Source organism: Podarcis raffonei, chromosome 10 (genome assembly GCF_027172205.1).
Source record: "Podarcis raffonei isolate rPodRaf1 chromosome 10, rPodRaf1.pri, whole genome shotgun sequence".
In the NCBI taxonomy this organism is placed as follows: domain Eukaryota; kingdom Metazoa; phylum Chordata; class Lepidosauria; order Squamata; family Lacertidae; genus Podarcis; species Podarcis raffonei.
This window is the reverse complement of record NC_070611.1, coordinates 76570773-76595516: the sequence shown is the minus strand read 5'-3', so window position 1 is coordinate 76595516 and position 24744 is coordinate 76570773. Positions and strand designations below refer to the sequence as shown.

At 44.0% G+C, this 24744-nt stretch overlaps 1 protein-coding gene and 1 pseudogene across 1 annotated transcript; both read left to right on the top strand.

Annotated features, from left to right (window-relative positions):
- The window catches only part of LOC128421753 (zinc finger protein ZFP2-like), a 461814-nt pseudogene that overhangs the window by 353192 nt on the left and 83878 nt on the right, over positions 1-24744 (top strand).
- Positions 11050-12962, top strand: LOC128421716 (oocyte zinc finger protein XlCOF6-like). The gene has a single exon (XM_053404850.1). It carries the CDS (start codon positions 11171-11173, stop codon positions 12905-12907), a length of 1737 nt encoding a protein of 578 aa, XP_053260825.1. The 5' UTR covers positions 11050-11170; the 3' UTR covers positions 12908-12962.

Below are 24744 nucleotides of genomic sequence, written 5' to 3'. Positions count from 1 at the left end.
TGATGTCACCAAACCCATGTATATCGTGGGAGGGTGGGGTGGGGTTTTTCTCAGAAGGGTACTCCTACTTCCATCTCCTACTACCCTTCACTACATGAGGAAGTGTGCATGCACACAAAAGCTTATACCTAGAACAAACTTAGTTGGTCCCTAAGGTGCTACTGGACTATTTTTGTTACTTTTTTACTTCTACTGTGTCAGACCAATGTGGCTACCTACCATTAAGTACAGTTATCTCCTTGCCTTGAATATCCTGCTTTTCGGTTCCAGATTAGGATAGTCCTGTGTCAGAAGACAAGCACAGGATCAGGCAGCACATCATCATAATAAAGAACCATTGGGGTGGGTGTTTCCGCCTGGGATTCCCATGTGCCTTCTGCTTTCCTTCTGCTTCTCCTGCTCTCTCCATGCAATGTGAGGCATGTAGACAGAGGTCCATCTCCAAGAACAGGAGCAACCCTGAACACCCATTCAGCTGACCCCAAGCACCAAGCCTTGTCACTAGTTCTCTGACTGACCCAGACCACAGTCCCTGGAAAAGATGTAGACCTGGGTCTCACATAATGGTCCACATGGACCTCCTGAGGTCAGTGGGACTGTGCAGGTGATTCATGAAGATCTAGAGGTGGAAACGGGTGCAACCACTTGATTTGAAAGGCAGTCTCAGAGGACAACAGTATTCCAAGATCATGCTGTGTTATTAAAGATGATTGAGGATTATGAAAGGTTGCTGATGCATTACTATCATTTGACATCATACCATTTTCATTTCCTAAAAATTGGGAACATGGGGAGGACATGGGAGAATGTAGGAGATGTTGAAATAAGAGAAGGTATAATGGCAGTTGATGTGCCCTTTTTTCTCTGTGTTCTCTTTCCTGAAACCCAAACAGGATTTGCTTTCTGCCCACTCTGAATAAGGTGATGGAGAAGACAGAATTGCAGGGGACAGGGCACCGTTCGTTTCATTAGGAATAGCCATTAAAATGTGTGAAATGTGGAATATGCTTCACTGAATGAGCACACATAGTTCACATCAACGAACACAAAAAGGAAAAAAACGGATTTAAAGGTATGAAGTGTGGAAACAGCTTCTGTTTCAATGGAAAACTTAGAACACACCAGCGGACTCACAGAGAGAGAAAATGTTTTAAGTGCAGGGCCTGTGGGAAGAACTTCAGTCAGAGTGAAACCCTTAAATTGCACAAACGGACTCACACAGGGGAGAAACCTTTTAAACGTATGGAGTGTGGAAAGAACTTTAATAATAGTGGAAGCCTTAGAAGACATCAACGGACTCACACAGGGGAGAAACCATTTAAATGTATTGAGTGTGGAAAGAGCTTCAGTCAGAGTGGAGACCTTAGAAATCATCAACGGACTCACACAGGAGAGAAACCATATAAATGTATGGAGTGTGGAAAGAGATTTAGTGATAATGGAAAACATAGAAGACATCAACGGACACACACAGGGGAGAAACCATATAAATGCATTGATTGTGGAAAGAGCTTTAATGATAGTGGAAGCCTTAGACAACATCAACAGACTCACACAGGGTAGAATCCATTTAAGTGCATGGAGTGGGGAAAGGACTTCAGTTATAGTGGGAACCTGAGAATACATCAACGGACTCACACAGGGGATAAACCATATAAATGCATTGATTGTGGAAAGAGCTTCAGTCGGAGTGGAAACCTTAGACAACATCAACGGACTCACACAGGAGAGAAACCATTTAAATGCATGGAGTGTGAAAAGAGCTTTAGTGATAGTGGAAGCCTTAGACAACATCAACGGACTCACACAGGGGATAAACCATTTAAATGCATGGATTGTGGAAAGAGCTTCAGTCGGAGTGGAAACCTTAGACAACATTGACGGACTCACACAGGGGAGAAACCATTTCAATGTATGGAGTGTGGAAAGAGCTTCAATCAGAGTGGAGACTTTAGAAATCATCAACGGAATCACACAGGAGAGAAACCATTTAAATGCAATGATTGTGGAAAGTGCTTTAGTAATAGTGGATGCCTTAGGAAACATCAACGGACTCACACAAGGGAGAAACCATATAAATGCATGGAGTGTGGAAATGTCTTCAGTCAGAGTGGAGACCTTAGAAATCATCAACGGACTCACATCGATAAGAAACAATTTAAATGCATTGATTGTGGAAAGAGCTTTAGTGATAATGGAAAACTTAGAACACACCAACGGACTCACACGGGAGAGACTGCTACCAGTGAGCAGTCAGGGCTGATTTCCTTCAGAATGGAGAGGTTTGATCTTCTTGCAGTCCACTGGACTCTCAAGAGTCTCCTCCAGCACCAGAATTCAAAAGCATCAATTCTTCGGCCATCAGCCTTCTTTATGGTCCAGCTCTCACTTCCATACATTACTACTGGGGAAAAACTGAGAATTAAACACCAGTTATTAACAGATAAAAATGAGATAGGAGGTTTTTCATTGCCAGATTTGGAATTTTACCATGTGGTGGCAGGATTGGTTTGGATAAAAGACTGGATTACACTAAAAGATACAGACCTATTAGACTTGGAAGGCCACGAGAATCAGTCTGGATGGCACGCTTCTTTAATATACGGAAAAGTGAAGGTCCACAGGGGATTTTTGAGCCATGTGATAAGAAAATCATGATATAAAATCTGGAATAAATATAAAGGAATACTTGAGCCAAAAATACCCTTGTGGACATCACCAAGAGAAGCCAGGGCAGTAAGAAAAAGAAATATGAAAGCAGATTGGCCTACGCTAGGATTAATCCTAGAAATAGATAAAGACAAGCCTACATTGAAAAAATAGGATTAAATTAAAAATCCCCTAACGGATTGGCTACAATATTTTCAGTTGCACCAAAGATTGGCCATGGATTTAAAGCAAGGAATTGCAAAAGAAACATCTAAATTTGAAAGAGAATTAATTTTTATGAAAGGAAAAAATATTTCAAAAATCTATGATTACCTTTTGGAATGGGAAAGAAGAACCAGTCAAGGCAGTTATGGTGAAACGGGCACAGGATTTTGGATACAACACATATATGGATCAGTGGGAGAGATTGTGGAAGGTAGATATTAAATTCACAGCATGCTATAACCTTAGGGAGAACATCATGAAGATGTTCTATAGATGGCATCGTACCCCCTTGAAACTAGCGAAAATGTATAACGGAGGGTCACTGACTTGCTGGATATGTAAAATAGATGTGGGGTCATACATGTGGTGGACTTGTGCAATCTTTAGGGAATTCTGGGATAATATCTATAATGAATTCAAGAAATTATTCAGACTCACTTAAACAACAACAACAACCAGAGATCTTTCTTTTAGGCATTTTGCCATTAGAAATTAAAAAAGAAATAAGACCACTGTTCATGTATGTCACCACAGAAGCAAGAATACTTGTGGCGAGGAAGTGGAAAACAATACTGACAATTACAGATTGGCAGATACTCATGTTAGAATATTTACAACAAGCAAAACTGATGGGAAGAGTTAGAGGAGTACTGAACCAGAAAATATTTGGAGAATGGAGAATATTTAAGGATTCTATAAGATCATATTGTACCAACCACACCATATTAGCAGAACTTGAGTGATACTTGTAAACACAACAAAAACTGTTTGTGGAGTAGACGGGAACAATATTAAAGAATATAAAACTGTGCGAAAAAAACGACAGTATAAACAGTACAATGAGAATGATTGGAAGACTCGTTTTGTCAGAAGTCTTTTTTATTTAATTAGGAAGATTAATTTTTTTCATGCACATAAATCTGCTTCTTCTTTCTTTTTCTGTATTTTCTTCTTTCCTTTTTCTTTAGTTTTCTTCTGGGAGTTCTCAGTCCACATACTGCTTGAGCCTGCCTTGTAGCATTTTAAGCATAACCTTGCTAGTGTGTGAAATGAGCGCAATTGTGCGGTAATTGGCGCATTCTTTGGCACTGCCCTTCTTTGGGATTGGGAACCCCCCCCCCAATCATTCAGTTTGTACAAACACGACACACTCACACTCACACACGACACATGCAATGCTTCTCTTATAAAATCATATAAAATCAGCCGTACATCGGATCTGCACCGTTCGACTTTTATTTTGCACCATGAGGGAAGGACTATCAAAGGGGGGAGACTTGACACAAGGCAGCCAACATGTCCACAGTGAGCCCTACCCAGTTGGCATGCCAACCTTGATGGTCCTAGACAGAAGAGCATCACACTCACAAAGGAACCGGATATGGAAGTGCATTCAGTACGGACTGAAACACAGGACAGTGACCAGCCCTTCCCTCCGGGGGCAGGAAACAGTGAACTCCTCTTTGTCCTCAGGAATGTAATCATGGGGAGGGGAAAGGAGGAACCGGACAGGTGAGAAGACCCTCAGGTTACCACCACAACTCCTCCTCCTTCAGAGAAGTCACACTTCTCTGCGTTCTCTCAGCCCCACTCACCTCACAGAGTGTTTGTTGGGGGGGAGGAAGGGAAAGGAGAATGTTAGCCACTTTGAGACTCCTTTGGGTAGTGATAAAGCGGGATACCAAATCTAAACTCTTCTTCTCCTTCTCCCTGAACCCCTCCTCTGTGTGATGTGTCAGTGATGTAGTCATGATGTAGTATTGGGGGTGTTGCATGGGGGATTAGCAGCTAATAAAAGTTGGGGTCTTCTTTTGTTGGGGGCTTCCATCTTGTTCCACCTGGGGGCAGGTGGGAGTCCTGTGGCAACAGTCTTCAATCAAGACCAAGCCTACTGGCTGCTCTTTTGCTCTGCTCTTCCTGGCTGGTCTCCTTGTTTCTTGTCCAAGGGAGCCCTCAGATTATGGAATCCGCTTCTGGCTACAATTGTATCGGCTGCTTTTCTGAGCCTCTTGGCTGTTGTGCATGGACGGGGCCTGTGTCCACGGTCCTTGTCCTGGCCTGAGTCAGAGGCTGGGGTGGGGAGCTGGGATTTGGGGGGAGTCGTTTAGCTGCCCCCCCATTCCTGGTTTGAACAGCACCAAGACCTAAAACACGGAGGGATGTAAGCTCGTGGGGTGGGGGAGGATGTTGCACTTGTGGGGGGGACCTCTCTTTGCAGCTGGATCTTCGGGATCAGCCCCTCCCCCGCTCCCCTGACCCCAGAAAGAAGACGGGAGGGGGGAAATCTTCCTCTCCCCCCCTCAATTCTTTCCCTCCCCTCCCGGCACATCCTCCTCTCACCTCGCCCCCACCACCCCAAATCCCGCCTCCAATACACGGCTCCTCCTCCTCCTCCAATCCGGCTTCTGCTCCGAGAATGTGGGGGGGGTGAGCCCCCTCCCAACCTGCCTGCTTCTCCCGGAAGTGGAGCTTCCACTCCGGATTGCTGCTCTGCCCCGTAGCTCTGGGGGGGGCGCGCTTTCGGAAAGGGGAGGGAGGAGGCAGGGGACCCCCCCCCGTGGATGTTGCAGGAAAGGAGAATTGGGAGCGAGGAGAGAGAGGTAAAGGGGTCGCGGGGGGGGGGAGAGGGGAGAAAAGGACCCAGAGACCCCCTCCAGCTCCCCCAAGCGCCTTCCGTGGGGCTGGATCCTGCACGCGTGCTGCGAAGGGGCGGAGATGGGGCGCCCACCCACGAGGACTCCCTGGGGCGCGGAGAGGAGCGGGCCAGGAAAGGGTTAAGGGGTGCGGGAGGCGCCTGGATAGAGACCCCCCATCCCTCCCCGGCTCGTCTTGGGGGGCGATAGGGACGGAGAGATGGGGGGCGCATGGCGAGGGGTGAGCCAAGGGGGCCTCTGGGTGCAGAGGAGACCCCGGGAGAGAGGGAGGGGGTCGGGGAAGTAGGGGGAGCATTCCCGGGGCAGAGAAGGGCAGCACTGGGGGGGGGGGCGTCTCCATCGTGGCTTCTTCGGGGAATCTCTGGAGGGGCCGCCTTGGCTTCTCCCTCCCACCCAGGAATCGACCCCCTCTTCAAGGCGACCAGAGAGGGATCACTGGAAAGTGGGGGGTCGTGTCCCCCCACCCTTCCTTCCTGCAAGCTCCATCCTCTTCCCACCCCATAATCCCCTGCCCTGTCCAGACAGCGATTCTGCCCAGTCCAGCCATTGGTCCCCTGGAGAGGAGAGGAAATCCCGAGAGGAAGAGGGGAGGGGAGAGGCCTTCTCAGAAGCGGCTCTTGGTTTCCGCAATCCCACCCAGGAAGCAGCCAGAATCCTTTTCCTCTCTCTCAGGCTTCCATCTTTATTGTCTTTTCCGCTGAGGGTGAGGATAATGTACACCTCTCATCAGAAACAGGGGTGCGGAGTCCATGGAATGGCTCTCAGGATTCATATAGAAGTTGCACCTCCAAAGCATTTCTGTTCCTCTTACTCTTTGTAGGCAATGTCAGAGTGACTGACAAGCTGAGATACAACCCATCATCATCCGATGACAGCGACTGCATGAATCTTCCCAGTCAAAGGACCCATTTTCATGATAGACAGTGCCTGGGGCTGGAGGCTCTACACACCGGGTGTGCCTGTACAGGCCAAAGACTGCCAGTATTAGCACAGGTGAGGTGTGTGACCCCCCCCCTCCAAATTGACAGACTGTATATAAATGAGAAGTCATGGGTGGGATTATATTTTACAGCAACCCTGTGATTTTCTCCACCCATAACATTTCGAGAGCTGATATTGCAGTACGAATTCCAAATTAACTACAAAAAATCACAAGATAAAAATAACAGTACAGTGGTACCTCGGGTTAAGAACTGAATTTGTTCTGCAGGTCCGTTCTTAACCTGAAACTGTTCTTAACCTGAAGCACCACTTTAGCTAATGGGGCCTCCTGCTGCCGCCGTGCAATTTATGTTCTCATCCTGAAGCAAAGTTCTTAACAAAAGGTGCTATTTCTGGGTTAGCAGAGACTGTAACCTGAAGCGTCTGTAACACGAGGTACCACTGTAAAAGTTATAGTATTCGTCTTTTCCCCCAGCCACTCTGGGCAGCTTACAGTACATATAGGTAAAGGTATAGGGACCCCTGACCCTTAGGTCCAGTCGTGGCCGACTTTGGGGTTACGGCGCTCATCTTGCTTTATTGGACGAGGGAGCCGGTGTGCAGCTTCCGGGTCATGTGGCCAGCATGACTAAGCCACTTCTGGTGAGCCAGATCAGGGAACGGAAATGCTGTTTACCTTCCCAACAGTACAGTACAGTACATATACAAGACAGTAAAACATCCAACATTAAAAACCTCCTGATACAGCTGTCTTCTAAATGTCAGATGGTTGCCTGTTTCCTTGCCCTCTGAAGGGAGGGCATTCCATGGGGCAGGAGGCCCTCTGCCTGGTTCCCTGGAACTTCACTTCTAACAGCAAGGGAACCAGCAGAAGACCCTCGGAGGCGGACCTCCCCTTTTTTTTTTTAATGATATTTATTGGAAAAAAGGTTTTTGTTTTTTAAAAAAATAAAAAATAAAAAAAATTCCACACACACAAAGAAAAAACAAGACAGAAAAATAAAAATAAAAAATAAAACCATCATTCTCAGATTCCCCACTTTCAATACCTTCTTTCTTTGACCTCCTCCTCCTCCCTTTTCTTGTATCCTGATTAATAATAATCACAGCAAATCCTTTCCTTAATTCATAATATTCTGTCATTACATTACCTTAATTCTATTTTCATCTTATCATATAGAAACCTTAAAGTTTAAAGCTTAAATCTTATTTTTACCAACTTCTCCTAACCATAACATTCTTACCTAATTCTTTAGACATTTTTACAAGAGCCAAGTAATTTCATTTCAACATTTTTCTAACATTCATTAATTTTATAGAACAATCTTAATTATATATATAAAAAAGAGAGAAACAATCCAATCTTCATCCAGCGTCCCTTCCTCCTGGTCCCGGGCTTTGTCAGTCCTTTTTAACCTATTAATCTAGCACATTAACCTGGTAACCTTATATCCGAGGCCCTCAAGTCTCTTCCATGTCCCTTCCGCAGCTCTTCTTCATATTTTCCTTTCATTCTCGGGAACTCCAGCTTGGTAATGTTTTGGACCCTTATCAACAATTCAGCCCCTTTTCCATAGACCAGACTGGACTCCATATGGTAATTAAAAACATGTTCCAGATTCCCTCCAAAATTGAGAGCCCCCACAGCTCCAGACATCAGACGGCCCATTGCCAGACTCGAAAAGTCCAAATCTCCATGTAAAGGGGGGGGTCTATCCAGCCCCCCATTTCCAAACCTAACCAAACTTTATCTTTCCAAGTCTGGTTTTTTCCAAGTTCATTTGTCAACTCCAAAAATTTATGTTCCTGCTGGGCCGCTGCTCCCTCCGTCTCTGGCGCCCAAGATTCAGCAACATCCTCTTCTTTCAGTTGTTCTGTCATGGCACACTCCTGTTTTAGTTCCTGGGTGGGCTCCATATAATTTCCCACTACCTGTTCAAGGGTTCTGGCCGCATTAGTCATTAAATCCGTCTTCTGGCTTAACTGATCCAATAGGGCATTTATTTTACAGAAAGCACCCAACAGTGCTTCTGAAGACATTGTCCTGCAAGGTCACAAATCCTTTCCCACGGTTGTAATCTAAGACAGCTGCAAGCTCCCAGGAATTAGTTACAATTTCACAGTCCCCCTCTAGGGGGGAAAGCTTCTAGTTGTTCTTTCTTTTAATAACAATGGCAACAAAGTTTCTTTTTTGTGATATTTTGTCCATATTTGTTCTTTTAAAATGCGAAAGGAAACAATGGAGTCACTATGTTTCTCTTCTCTTAACTGTCTGTCAGAGACATTTGTTTCTGGTCAATGAGCTTCAAACGTCAATTCTGAGACCCCGCTCCAGGATCAGGACGGTGAAAAATTACTTTGCTTTAAACTCACTTCTGCAGGTTTAAACAGCCCAAAAAAGATCCCCCTTCTTCTCCTGCTGCCGAAGGGGGGTTCAGCGATTTTAAATGATGAAAGCCAGTCCTTTAAAAGTGATTTTCAAAGCTCTAGTTTACGTTGTCTTTGCTTTGTTCTGGCTACAAGGAAACGGAAGGCTGACTTCCTGTTTAGACCTTCCTGTTTCAGAACCAAATTAGGGTAAATTTTAAGTCCAAATTCCTTTCTATTTCGCCAGTTCTTAATTCAAGTCCAATTATTCAGTGTTTCAGTACTCACGGGTGGTTATTTTAGATGCCAAATTGTCCCAGGAAAAAGGCAGCGCTCTCCGGTAACGGCTATACGGCTTCGCTCTGCAGAAAAAGCAATTGACTCACAGCACCGCGCCACTTCCCCCTCGTCGCTTCGGAGCCCGTTAGTGGCTTCCTTTGCGGGTTGGGGGGGCGCTAAGGATGCCCGCCGAGTCCCACAGTCACAGGCTTCATCCGCCTGTGATTTCCAGAAGGGTCCCCGCTTCGCCGTAGCGGAAAAGACCCGTTTCATGCGGAGCTGGTCCCTCCAATTCAGAGGGAGTCCGCCATTACCGATGGCGCCACCCCGGAAGTCTGGAGGCGGACCTCCCTGTCCGGACTGAGTGATGGGGGTGAAGATGCTCCTTCAGGTCCACAGGGCCAAGGCAGGGGCCAAAACAGCACTCAAGTAATAAACAGACAAGCAGAATAGAATAATATCAGAATATGAAGTGGGAGCAGGCGCATTTCAATACTGTAATTTATATACAATTCAATGTCAGAGTAACCCTGGGACTAGATAACAAGCCTCCAGGTGGACGTGCCCCATCTGCCCTTCACTTTCCTCTTCCGCACAGGCAGAATCTGCCTTCTGGACTTTGGGATTCACAGTTGTTCTCCTCCTCTCCATCCACCAGGGCTTGACTTCAGGTGCAGCAGAATTCCCCAGCCCCCCAAGGATTTGAGACCCATCAGCTTTCCTCACCTGGTTTAGCCGGCCGGTTGAAGCCATTGCTTGAACCCTTGTTGCATGCTGACAGCTTCTGGAAGCCACAGGTGAGAGCTGAGTGCAGCGTGGGCACCAAGGGTGGAAAAATGACCCCAGAAGGTGCAGGACATGTCCCCCACCAAAGGAACTACTGCTCCCCAACACCCCATGACATCTTGATTCAGGTAGGTAGCCATGTTGGTCTGACACAGTTGAAATAAAAAATTAAAAAATAGTCCAGTAGCACCTTAGAGACCAACTAAGATTGTCCTGAGTATAAGCTTTCGTGTGTATGCACACTTCTTCAGATACACTGACACAGATGTCACCAGACCCTTGTATATCGTGGGAGGGTGGGGTGGGGTTTTTCTCAGAAGGGTACTCCTACTACCATCTCCCACTACCCATCACTATGAAGAAGTGTGCAAGCACACGAAAGCTTATACCTAGAAGAAACTTAGTTGGTGTCTAAGGTGCTACTGGACTATTTTTTTACTTGTTTACTTCAACTGTGTCAGACTAATAATGGCCACCTACCATTAAGTACAGTTATCTCCTTGCCTTGAATATCCTGCTTTTCAGTGCCAGATTAGGATAGTCCTCTGTCAGAAGACAAGCACAGGATCAGGCAGCACATCATCATTATAAAGACCCATTGGGGTGGGTGTTTCCGCCTGAGATTCGCATGTGCCATCTGCTTTCCTTCTGCTTCTCCTGCTCTCTCCATGCAATGTGAGGCATGTAGACAGAGGTCCATCTCCAAGAACAAGAGCAACCCTGAACACCCATTCAGCTGACCCCAAGCACCAAGCCTTGTCACTAGTTCTCTGACTGACCCAGACCACAGTCCCTGGAAGAGATGAAGGCCTGGGTCTCCCAAAATAGTCCATATGGACCTCCTGAGGTCAGTGGGACTGTGCAGGTGATTCATGAAGATCTAGAGGTGGAAACGGGGGCAACCACTTGATTTGAAAGGCAGTCTCAGAGGACAACAGTATTCCAAGATCATGCTGTGTTATTAAAGATGATTGAGGATTATGAAAGGTTGCTGATGCATTACTATCATTAGACATCATACCATTTTCATTTCCTAAAAATTGGGAACATGGGAGAATGTGGGAGATGTTGAAATAAGAGAAGGTGCTAATGGCGGTTAATGTATCCATTTTTTGTGTCTGTTCTTTCTCCTGAAGCCCAAACAGGATTTGCTTTCTGTCCACTCTGAAAAAGGTGATGGAGAAGACAGAATTGCAGGGGACAGGGCACCTTTCGTTTCATTAGGAATAGCCATTAAAATGTGTGAAATGTGGAATATGCTTCACTGAATGAGCACACATAGTTCACATACACGAACACAAAAAGGAAAGAACTCACTTAAAGGTATGGAGTGTGGAAACAGCATCTGTTTCAATGCAAAACTTAGAACACACCAGCGGACTCACACAGGGGAAAAACTATATTTATGTATGGAGTGTGGAAAGAGCTTTAATGATAGTGGAAGCCTTAGAAGACATCAACATCAACGGACTCACACAGGGGAGAAACCATTTGAATGCATGGAGTGTGGAAAGAGCTTCAGTTTCAATGCAACCCTTAGAACACATCAACGGACTCACACAGGAGAGAAACCATTTCAATGTATGGATTGTGGAAAGAGCTTCAGTCAAAGTGGACACCTTAGACAACATCAACGGACTCACACAGGGGAGAAACCGTTTCAGTGTATGGAGTGTGAAAAGAGATTTAGTGATACTGGAAGCCTTAGAAGACATCAACAGACTCACACAGTGGTGAAACCATATAAATGCATTGATTGTGGAAAAAGCTTCAGTCAGAATGCAGACCTTAAAATACATCAACGAATTCACACAGGGGCGAAACCATTTAAATGCATGGAGTGTGGAAAGAGCTTCAGTCAGAGTGGAGACCTTAAATATCATCAACGGACTCACACAGGGGAGAAACCATATAAATGTATGGAGTGTGGAAAGAGCTTCAGTCGGAGTGCACACCTTAGAAATCATCAACGGATTCACACAGGGGAGAAACCATATGAATGTATGGAGTGTGGAAAGAGCTTCAGTCAGAGTGGAGTGCTTAGATATCATCAACGGACTCACACAGGGGAGAAACCATATGAATGTATGGAGTGTGGAAAGAGCTTTAATATAAGTGGAAACCTTAGAAGACATCAACGGACTCACACAGGGGAGAAACCATTTAAATGCATGGAGTGTGGAAAGAGCTTCAGTCAGAGTGGAGACCTTAGATATCATCAACGGACTCACACAGGGGAGAAACCATATGAATGTATGGAGTGTGGAAAGAGCTTTAATGAAAGTGGAAGCCTTAGAAGACATCAACGGACTCACACAGGGGAGAAACCATTTAAATGCATGGAGTGTGGAAAGAGCTTCAGTCGGAGTGCACACCTTAGAAATCATCAACGGATTCACACAGGGGAGAAACCATATGAATGTATGGAGTGTGGAAAGAGCTTCAGTCAGAGTGGAGAGCTTAGATATCATCAACGGACTCACACAGGGGAGAAACCATATGAATGTATGGAGTGTGGAAAGAGCTTCAGTTATAGTGGAAACCTGAGAAGACATCAACGGACTCACACAGGGGAGAAAGCATTTAAATGCATGGAGTGTGGAAAGAGCTTCAGTCAGAGTGCACACCTTAGAAATCATCAACGGATTCACACAGGGGAGAAACCATATGAATGTATGGAGTGTGGAAAGAGCTTCAGTTATAGTGGAAACCTGAGAATACATCAACAGACTCACATCGGTAAGAAACTATTTAAATGTATCGAGTGTGGAAAGAGCTTCAGTCAGAGTGGAGCCCTTACAACACATCAACGGACTCACACAGAAGAGAAACCATATAAATGTATGGAGTTCAGAAAGACCTTTGGTGATAATGGAAAGCTTAGATCACATCAACGGACACACACAGGGGAGAAACCATTTCAGTGTATGGAGTACAGTAACTGCTTCACTCAGAGTGGAAATCTTAGAAAACATCAGCAGACACACAGGGGAGAAAGTATTTAAAGGTATGGACTGTGGAAGGAGCTTCAGTCAGAGTGGAACCCTTGATTTTTGTCAACAAACTAACACTAAAGACAAACCATATAAATATCAAGAAAGTAGATAGAGGTTCACTCTTAGTGGAAGTTCAGAATCAACAGACTTATGGACAGGAAGAACTTTAAGAGTTGAAATCCTTCAAACCATCAACAAACTCAGAGAGGAGAAGCAGTTTAAATGAAAAGATTGCAAAAAGTGCTTTATTTATAATAGAGTGATCAAGGAACATCCCAGGACTCTCACATGGGAGAACCCATTTAGATGTATGGAGTGTGGGACGTCTTCCTCTCAGAGTCCACTCTGAGCAATGAACTCAGTAGGAAATCATTCCTAAAAGCATGAGGTATATGTGAAGTTCTGGTGTTTATATGTAAAACTGTATAATAATGAAATAATGAAGGGAACATCTCACAATCATGAGTATAATTTTAGATGAAAGTACCTTTGGTTTTTGCACCAAACTCTGTCACCCCCCCACCGCATGATCTCCAAGCACTGCTTCTTCACCAGAACTTCATCGCTGCCTCCTGCCCTGCGCGTTCTGAAGAAAACTTGGAATACTGAAATTGAATGGGATATTTCCCCCCAAACCTAATTTCAAGAGAGAGAAGGAGGGGTGCAGGTACTAGGGAAGTCTCTTGGGGGCCCCACGTTCACTCATGAACCGCGGGACAATTTACTGCCATCAGCAAACTTTGCCCCCTCCCTGCTCCCTCCTAAGTCTAGATCATTTATGAACAAGTTGAAAAGCCGCAGGTCCCAATACTGATCTTGAGGGGACTCCGCTTTCTGCTTCTCTCCATTCAGAGAACTGTCCGTTTACTCTCTTGGTGTTTCAGAAGGAGGGCTGCCTCCAACTGGGGAGGCACATTTCTTCTAGGGGCACCTTTCCGGGTCCCCACGGTGCCCCCCAACCTGGCTCCACTCGGCCAGGGCAGCTGCATTTTGTTTCGCTGCAGGTGAGGCTGCCCCCTGCAATGTGGGGTCTTAAAGGAACTTCATGGGGGGGATCAGCGAGGAGGAGCTTCTGGATCCTGTGCAGCCCCCCCTGCCTGCTCCCTTCAGGTTTTCTGAGCCCCTCCCTTTTTCATTTCAAGGATTGGGGGTCCCGCACAGCCCTCAGGGCACCTAAGCATCGGGGGGAGCTATTTTGTTTGCTGAGGGCAGCAGTCACAATCCTGGCGCACTGCAGGATGTCTGGGTTTTAGGTATGGGGTGAAAAAAGGTGGGGGGGAGGTGGAAAAGAGGTGATAGGGGAAATATCCTGGGGTGTGGATTTTATTTTTAATCATTTTTATTGATTTTCCAAAAAAATCTTGAGTGTTCACTGGAAGGACAGATCCTGAAGCTGAGGCTCCAAGACTTTGGCCACCTCATGAGAAGAGAAGACTCCCTGGAAAAGACCCTGATGTTGGGAAAGATGGAGGGCACAAGGAGAAGGGGACCACAGAGGACGAGATGGTGGGACAGTGTTCTCGAAGACTTCTGGGTTTGTGCCTCCAGTAATGACGGAATTCCTCTGATCGGGATGTTACGGTAAAATCTGGGTGCGAGGCTGCTCTGCCACCCAGCTTGTCGGACTAAGTCCGCGGGTCCCTGCGGAAGAAAATGAGCTCAGCCGGAGACAGGAGCAAGCTGCAGAAGATCCACGTTTATTGCGCAACAGGTTCAAGGCGAGATTGAACCGCGAGAAAGGCGTGACATAAACTTTTGAAACTTCCCTCCATGCCCCAGAATACAGTGCAAAACACATCCCAGTTACATCATGAATACATTAAGAAGAGGTTGGGTTACACAGGATTAACATATGGAGGAGGGAGGGGGGAATATGCAGAGCTGGAGATATGCACAGATAAGCACTTCCTGATGAGAAGACAATGGTCCATGTACTGGCATTTCCTGGAGGAAAGGCTTGGCAGAGTGATTTGACAGGATTAGGGTCTTGACACCTTGCTTGAGGGATTATGGAGGACAGGGGAGGTGTGGTGGAGTCCTAGAGAAATTGAGCAAATTGGCACGTTGATTTTCTATGAATTTTATAGATTTTAGTCCCTTTTGACATTGACAATTGGAAATAAATTGATATATTGTAGCGAAGAAGAAGGTGAAGAAGACATGCCCCCCCTCCCTATCAGTCCCCCATTCGGAGATAGATTTGCATTAAAGTTCTGTAAGAACTTGCAAATCTTTTCTCCGCACCCTAAATCTCGGTGAAGGTAGGGGTGCCCTGTGAGTGGGAATAGGCTCTAATGGAAAAGGAGGTGGGTTGAGCAGGGCAGCAAAGGAGGGAGCAACACGGACCAATACAATGTACGTGTATGTTATATAGATATGCACTAAATAATAATTTGGTATCCACCGTACCAGATGTGTGGGTTTGTGCAAACCTGAAGGGGACTTGCAAGCCATGCTTCTTAAGGTCATTTGCAAGTATAGTAGTGCAGATAGCTGGATATAGGATATCACATAAAAGAACACCTGTTGTATTTTGTTCAATAGTGGTCTATGCTTTACATTTAGTAGGAAGGTCCACTACTGACTGAAAAAAAATGCAGTTTGGTTTTTTTAGCTCTACCGTTTTTGTGTTCTCAGGTGCGAAGGTAGCTCTTCTGTGGTCTCACACCGACATGGTGTCACAGTAGTGGCAATCCCTGGTGAATCCACTTAGGGCTTTCATATTAACCATGTTGCCTGGCACTCACCACAGCTGGCACAAGTTTGGACACGTCATGAGAGAAATGTCTTTGCCTTGGCCATTCTATGGGATTTTATTATTATAGGCTCTGGTCTTGCAGTCATGGGAAGTTGCTCACTTGCACTTTAAGGACCAAAAGCTAATTGCAGCCTGGATACACTTGCCCAATTCAAACAGAGTCCAATTTGAATTTATCTTGCCCCATGGTTCTCAACTTTTCAAAACCAATATGTTAAAACAAAACCATACTCAAAAAGGGCACTTGTCCAAATGAGTCAATTTAACTCTATAAGGGATTATTCCTGCTAAACCAAAGCATATACACCTTCCTGAGGCTTCTCCTTGGTAAAGTGAGTTTTAGCACATTTTAAAATGGGTAGGGAAGTTGGCAGAGTGCCAGGTGAAACAACGAAATGTGGTTATAAATTTATCTAATTCTAAACATTGGACTACATAATAGCCTGGTCTGTTAAAAAGCATAAAATGTATGAGAATCCTCCACTCGGATGTAAGGAATAAGACATTAAACAAAAAACAATTACACACAAAAATAGCCCCCCCCCCCCATTTCTGGAAATAACACACTGTCAGACACATTTCAACATTCCTACATAATAACACATAATACAAAACAAACTAATTAAGTATCAGTTGCATATCTTGAGACAATTGTGATATTTTTACGCATGTATCTTCTTAATGCCGGAGCACAGTCTTGAGGTTCAAAAGTGAGAAAATGTCCTTGCAATTCAACTCCACCCCCCTTTGTCAGGCCCACTCCCCCGGCAGTCTAAATCCTTTGAAAGAGATAGCTGTGGCCACTTTGAAAACTTTGGTGTCTGTTGTTGTTGCAGGTCTTGTGATGGCAAAGCTTTTCATTGGATCTGTAGTAACACATTTGTAGAAGTGATATTCTGTAAGGGGCAGGGTTTTGGGGACTTAAAAGACAGAGTTAGAAAAGTGAAGGGGCGAAAGGCAAAAGGATGTCCTTCAGTTTCCGTGGGAAGCTGCAAATAATAAAAATCTTAGCGGATTAAGCATTTTATTCATTTCAATATTATTATTACATTTCCATATAATTACTGCTATTATCTGCTAAGTTTGTTTGCTTTCCTTCACTTTGGTTTTTTTTCTTTCCCCTTCCATATTATTAAATAAAAAAAAAAAATTACTCCACATGTAGAGAAAGAGAACTGTAAAAAATACAAGGTTAAAATAATAATAAAACACACACACACACACACACACACACACAATGACCTATGAGGAACCAAAAATAAATAAATGCTAAGACACACAATTTTAAGAAACCTGGGACTTCCGGGTTGGCGCCATTGTTTAATGGCGGATTCCCTCCGAGCTCCGGAGGGAATCGGCTCCGTAGCGTCTGGGTCTGGCCGCTGCGGCGAAGCGGAGACCCTTAAAATCACAGGTGCGGATGCCTGTGAACACAGAGACTCGGCGGGCACCATTCGCGCCCCCCCAATCCGCGACGGAGCCTTTTTAAAGGCTTCGGAACGGAGGCAGGGTGAGGCGTGGTGCTGAGAGTACTCCCTCGCCTACGGAGTGAAGCCGCAAGCCATTGACAGAGAGCGCCAACTTCTTCTAAGATCGATTGGACTCTAAAACATCAACCCGTGAGTAATACGGAGATTGGAACCTTAAAAAAAAATTTATTTTGGATTTGGAACGAGCGGGAAGGGGCTAAAAAGGAAGTCCACCCCCCCCTTTGTAAACAATTTAAAGCAAAGGACTGGGCAGCTAAGGTCGAGAGAATCTGTTTCTTGTTTTTTAATAAAAGATCCTGACTTCACGGTTTTGACATTATAAGAAGATTTACTGGAGGATAAAAAGAATTTTGGGAGCTGAAATTTCACCCCCCCCCCCTAGACCCGGGAACGTCCTATGAGAAAGCCTGTTGCATTGAAGATTTTGACAGCTGTCAAGTGAGCTGTTAGTCAGCTAGTTGTCAGCTGGAAAAAGAGAACATTGTTTCTGCTGTTTTTGCTGGTTTATTCGGTATAACTTGTTGAAAATAAGGAGGGCTGATACAAAATAACTGGACTTTTGGTTTTGAGCTGAAAGGAATATTAAGGAACTAAAATCCCCCTAGAGGGGTAATAGGGATACTACATCACAAAAATGGCTGGAGTATGTAAAATCCAAGCAGAATTGGACAGAGCACTTGTTCTCTTGGGAAACTTACAAGATGAATACAATGCTTTGTCTACAGAGGTATCACTACTACACTGGACAGTAAACAACAGTTTTGAGCCTGATAAGGACTTGAAACAGGAAGCCTATTCAACTGAACAAATAAATGAAACTGAAAGTGTAGATACGATGGAGCAATATGTTGTTTTTGAAGAAAATGAAGGAGGAGCTGGAGGTTTGCAGGAGTCAAAGGAGAGTTACAATATGAGGCCTGACATGATGATAAAAAAGGACAATAAAAATTGGATGCGGAAAGCCTGGTCTGAATGGGAGTCTGGAAAATGGAGAGATCCCCTTTGGAGGAGATCTGAAGACCTGAGGATTACAAATTTGTTGAAGGTGAAAGCTGGAGCTTTGGGGACATCTGGATCTGAAAGAAATTTGAAACAAGAGTTGGAGTACCCCATAGGCTTTGCTTTTAAGTATGGAGGACTGGCTGGAAGCAACATGGATTCTGTTGGGCCGGAGCCCCTCCGAAACTTGGGGCTTAACATCAAGGACTATCAAAGAGACCGGCAGAAAGGAACTGAGAGAGATATAAGGGCCTCGGACGTGAGATCTCCAGGCTAAATAAATAACATAAAGACTGATGGATATTGGTTGGGGACTGGAACCGGGAAAAGGGTGGGTGGAGGTTGGGAATCCAAAGGGTACATAAGGATAATTTGCTTTGTTTTGTTTTTTTTTATATATATATTTTGTTAGTGGTAAGGAAATTGGGTAAATCGTGGAAGGGAAATTTTGGTCGACTTTAGGAAAAAGGTTTAAGAATAATCAATGAGGTATAAGTATTGATGTGTAATTTTAATAAGGTAAAATTGGTTTTTTCTTTTTTAAATTAATTGAAAATAAGGCTGTTAAAAATAAATTGAGGAAATGGAAAAAAGAAGTAAAGTAAAATAATAGTATGTTAGAACAAATGTTTAAGCTAAGGTGAAGAAATAAGTTAAGGACTTGCTGAATTGACAATTTAAATTGGAATACAAGAAGGGGAGGTGTGAGGAGGTCTGAGAAATAAGGTTAAGGAAAATAAGTATCAGAAACTTTGTGTGTTTTTTCTATTTTTCTGTTTAGTTTTGAATATTATGTATTTTTGTGTTGTTTTTATTTTGTTTATTTCTTGTTTTTGTTTGTTGTGTGTTTCTTGAAAATACCAATAAATATTTAAAAAAAATAAAATTAAGAAACCTGAAGTAACAATGAAAATAAAAGAGTGTTTCTTGATGTGACAATATCGGCTAGGATGTTAATAGCAAAATACTGGGAAATGACTTAATACCAAGAAAAAATGAATGGCAATTTAAAGTTGTGCAAGTACCTTGAACTAGCCAAAATGACAGAATTAATAAGAAATGCTCAGGCAAAAGGTAAACAAATACCATTCCACAAACAATGTTTGGTTGTGCTTCGATTAATTTCATAGACATCATGGAAAAATGGATTAAATAAATGAAAACAGATTATCTGTAACTTAAAAGTGTCAAAGCCACAAAGAGTTGGAAGTCACTAATATAGCAGGGATTCAGACTTGTTTCACAGAACAGAAAGAAAGTTGCTGTGGGAGAAAAGAAGGGACAAACACTTTGTTATGGGGGTTCACATATCCTATTAAAAGGGGAAATTATTTCATGTGAGAAGCCTGTCAGGAAATGCTGTTCCTAAAATGCACACAAACAAAGTCTGTGATTTAAATCCCATTGAGGGAGGGGAATGCTTTGATATTTACCTGTGAAAAGAATTTGGCATGTTAAGATTTGAAACTTGGCAACCTCTTGACTTTGATGGTCCAGTACTTAACCCTTTTGTCTTACGTAGCCCCTGGAGCAAAGGACACATTAAGGGTGATTTCCCTCAGTGGTTCCAAGTTTTACATAAGGAAATTTGGATAAGTTTCTCCCTGCAGCCCAAGCTCTCCAAACCTCCTCTCCCCCCCTACAGTTCCCCCTCCTTCCTCTCTCTCTCTCTTTTTTCTTTTCCTTTTTTTAGCTGATCTAGCCTCTGTGCATGTGCAGAGTTCATGTCTCAGCAAACCTTTTATATTATTGAAAATGTTGAATCTTTTGGCTAAATTACCATTTGAATAAAGGAAATGAAGGGTAAGGAGTAGATTTTTAAAAATAGGGTTAGATTTAAAACAAAACAAGAAACTCTGCAATTCAAGCATTTACCAAAGCTAGAAATTTTCTAAGGGATCATGTTTCCTGTAGCCCAAGCAAGGGAGTGCTTCCTTTATTTACAGGAAAGGGCTATCATTTTGTGTGATTTCCCTCTGGTCATTCGCGGAACAATGCCACGCCCTTATATATGGGGGAAAATGGCCAGAGAGTCAGAATTCATAGGATTTTTTAACATTCTCAGCCTTACCATTTGCAGACAAACATTTTTTTCCTGCCCTTTATTTACAGGATTGGTCAAGGCTCATATGTATTTGTATGTGCTTAAACTTTGAGTAGACTTTGAAGTCTGATTTTTAAATAGTAGACAAAATGATAAACACTGTAATCACTCAAATGCTTGATATTACCAGTTGTGCTTCAAAACATCACAGCTTCACCTCTCACCTTTTAAAACTAAAGAGCAAAGCTAGGCTGAATTTCAACTCCATCACCACACCAGAATTTAAGAATTACTCTCCAATGCTTGCGGACACATGTCCTTCCACACAGCCACAAATTGGGAGAGTTGAAAGGGACCCTGGGGTCATCTAGTCCAACCCTCCAAAATATAGGGTTCACAGCAAGATTTCACAGCAAGATTTGTACTACCAAAGAGACACACACATACTTATGTACACAGGCACTACTGGGGAAGAGAGCACAATCAATGCTCCTATCATGTACTAAGGAAGAGGAAAATAAAAGTATCCAGCTTTATACAGAACCCTTTTAGCAGATCTTGAAGCTAGTTTGAGTGAGAGTTTACTTCCTTAGAGTAAAGAGTGCAAGTTCCTAGAGAACTGATCTTAAAGGAAGAACAGTTTTCCTAAGATAAGATAGGAAGAGAATCTGGGAAAGAATATTTTATAAGCATAGGGTTATTTTAGTTGATATAACCACTGACAAATAATAAAAACAGTCCTGGATTTGATTTAAAGGGGATACAAAAGTTAGTAATGTTTCTGAACTTGCATAGGAATAGTACGCCTAATTAAGATTTTTTTAAAAATAACGATACATAGGAAAGTGAGATGTTGGGTACTTTTAGCAAAAAAGTGCCCCCCTCCCTTGTTGAAGGAAGCTTACTCGGGAGTAAATTCACTCGGCATGGAAGTAAGAAGTGGGGGGGGGGGACCTGAAAGAGACTGAAACAAGTGGGGGAGGCATTTTCCAATAAGAAGCCAGGAAGCCCTGGCTGATCTTAGAGACTGATATCAGGACTGGACTCTATAGATAGACAATTGTTGTCTATCGAAGCTTCTACCTTTTATTAACAATTTTCTTAGAAGGAACACCTATTTTCATAGGCATGTGCTTAACGAAATACATACACTGCATTTTAGCTTGAGAGAGCAGTTGGCTCAACTAGGCTTTTGCAGCAGAAACATTAGTTTCTTCACAGCACATTTCAAAATACTGGAAAAAAGACTGGAACACGGATGTAGAATCACAAACTCAAAGGTTGCAACATAACATTATCTACCATCAACTTAAAATCATACTCCTCACTTAAGCTACTCGGAGGAAGACTCTTTGGAGCCTCTCAAATAACAAACATTTGCACCCTTCATTCTCATTTTGTTTTTGTTTTTTTTCCTGTTTTAAGATTGATAAGGTCCAGCATGGCTTCCTTAGATTTGAAATTTTGAAGCAAGCTTGTAGTTTAAACTATGCACACTTGAGAAAGGCAGTCTGTCAGAGACAGAAGGAACAGACAACACACATAACAGACAACATATAAACATACATATTCTCATATATGTATTAACAGACAACACACATAACAGACAACATGTAAACATATATATTCTCCTCCTTTAGTTGGTTATTGCAAGGAGTTAGGCCGCTTCCTTTGGCTTCATTAAGTGAAATTAGTAGGAAGGTCCCACATGGTTTTATGAGCCTCCTTGCCTCTTCAAACACACCACCAGTTAATCAAACTGGCAGGGCTCACAACGCTTGGTTGACTGGGTACCCCTTTATATATGCATGTGTTGCTGTTGTTGCTTTTTTGTTGTTTTTCTTTTTTGGGGTGTCTGGGATAGAGAAGGGAGAAAGAGAGGGGTTGATTAGGATTTGGGTAACTTGTACAGGGGGCTATTTAGGGTTTTCCTTTTCCTTGTTGCTTGGCAACTTCCTAGTGGTTTATTGAGCTCCAGCTATCCGGTTACCTCTCATTCCTTTCCTTATTTACTATTCCAAATCTTGGGGTTCCTTTCCACTCTGCCAAATCCTGCCCAATTCCTCATGGGCTATCCCTCCTGGCAACCTCCTACCTATCATCACAATCTCAGGAAAAGGGGCCCTACTGAATGGCCGCGCCGTGCGGTGCCAGATCGGGTGATCCCTGGATAGTTTTGAACCGAAAATCCCCCTTGCTTTTGGAAGCGGGCTCACGCACGATACACGTGTTACGTGGCACCGACCAGTGCGGCTGGGATTGAGACAGAAAGCCAGACCCCTTCCTGCCCCCTTGCCGGGTGCTAGGGAAGTTCGGAAAGAGAGCTCCAACCCCTTGCTTTCAACTGAGATGCCCGTTGCGGAGAGTCAGCTGTCTTTCAAGTTGGCTCTCTCCGTCTTACTTTCGGGCTCCCAATTGGTGCGGCTGGCTGGAGATTTTTAAGAGAAAGAGATAGAGCTCAGAACCCCCCTTTCAGGCTGAGCAGCGGTCCACGGTCTCTCTCACTAACCAGACCAAGAGAAAGGTAAGAAGGAGCGATAGAGAGGAGGGCAGAGAATTCAGTTGCCAGGAGATTTCCACCCCCTTCCCACCAGTGCACTGGATTTTTCCTTTTCCTTATACTCACGCGTCTTCTATGATGATCCCGGGATCGATGAATAAGCCGACTGGATCCCTCTTTGCTCCCCGGCTGAACTCCTGGGGCTTTCGATTACCACCCGGAAGATGGCCGGGGGTCCAAAGGATCTTCCCAGGCAAAATGGCCCGGTTCCGGCTGAAGATTTCAGGGCCGCCGGTCAGCAACACGGGAGAACCCCAAAGCCCCACTTTGGGCGCCATCTGTTACGGTAAAATCTGGGTGCGAGGCTGCTCTGCCACCCAGCTTGTCGGACTAAGTCCGCGGGTCCCTGCGGAGGAAAATGAGCTCAGCCAGAGACAGGAGCAAGCTGCAGAAGATCCAAGTTTATTGCGCAACAGGTTCAAGGCGAGATTGAACAGCGAGAAAGGGGTGACAAACTTTTGAAACTTCCCTCCATGCCCCAGAATACAGGGCAAAACACATCCCAGTTACATCATGAATACATTAAGAAGAGGTTGGGGGAGGGAGACAGTGCTCCTGAAGGTAGGAGTCTATCAATTGATGAAGATGATCATCCAAATGTCATAGACCGAATGGAGCAAACAGCACGCAGACCTAGTGGTGGGAGGAAAAAATCCTTAAATAAGAGACACGGGGGAATGATTAATGGACTTCAATGTCTGTACACTAATGCGCAAAGTATGGGAAATAAACAAGATGAGCTTGAGCTCTTGGTACAGCAAACTAAATATGACATAATAGGCATCACTGAAACCTGGTGGGATAAGTCCCACGATTGGAATGTAATAATGGAGGGATACAATCTATTTCAGAGAAACAGACCAGACAAGAAAGGAGGAGGAGTGGCGTTATATGTCAGGGATGTGTATACCTGTGAAGAGATCCAAGATTTAGAACCTCAAAGCCAAAGTGAGAGCATTTGGGTCAAAATTAAGGGAGAGAAGAATAACAGGGACCTCATTGTGGGAGTTTACTATAGATCCCCAAGCCAAACGGAGGACATAGATGATGCCTTCCTGGAACAGATGGCCAAGCATGCAAAAGGAAGGGAGATAGTAGTAATGGGGGACTTCAATTACCCGGATATTTGTTGGATGTCAAACTCAGCCAAGAGCATAAGGTCAAACAGATTCCTCACTGGCCTTGCAGACAACTTCATTGTCCAGAAAGTGGGAGAAGCTACAAGAGGAACAGCCATTTTAGATCTGGTCCTAACCAATGTTGATGACCTGGTTAGTGGGGTAGAAGTGGAAGGATCATTAGGCGCGAGTGATCATGCTCTTCTGAAGTTTACTATACAGCGGAAAGGAGCAGCCAAGCATACTAGGACTCAATTTCTCGACTTTAAGAAAGCCGACTTCATAAAACTTAGGGAAGTGCTGGGTGAGATCCCATGGACAGTAATACTAAAAGGAAAGGGAGTTCATGATGGCTGGGAGTTTGTTAAGAGGGAGATAGTAAAAGCACAACTTCAGGCAATACCAATGAGACGGAAACATGGAAGGTGCCTAAAGAAGCCAGGGTGGCTATCTAAAGAACTTTTAACTGAGTTAAGATTAAAAAAGGATGTGTACAAAAAATGGAAAAGGGGGGAAACCACCAAAGAGGAATTCAAACAAATAGCCAGCACGTGTAGACACAAAGTCAGAAAAGCTAAAGCACAGAATGAACTCAGGCTTGCTAGAGAGGTTAAAAGCAACAAAAAAGGCTTTTATGGGTATGTTCGTAGCAAAAGGAAGAACAAAGAAACAGTGGGGTCACTCAGAGGAGAAGATGGTGAAATGCAAACAGGGGACACAGAAAGGGCTGAACTCCTCAATGCCTTCTTTGCCTCAGTCTTCTCCGATAAAGAAAACAATGCCCGACCTGAAGAATTTGGAGCAAATGATTCAGCAGAGGAAACACAGCCCAGAATAACTAAGGAGATAGTACAAGAATACTTGGCTAGTCTAGATG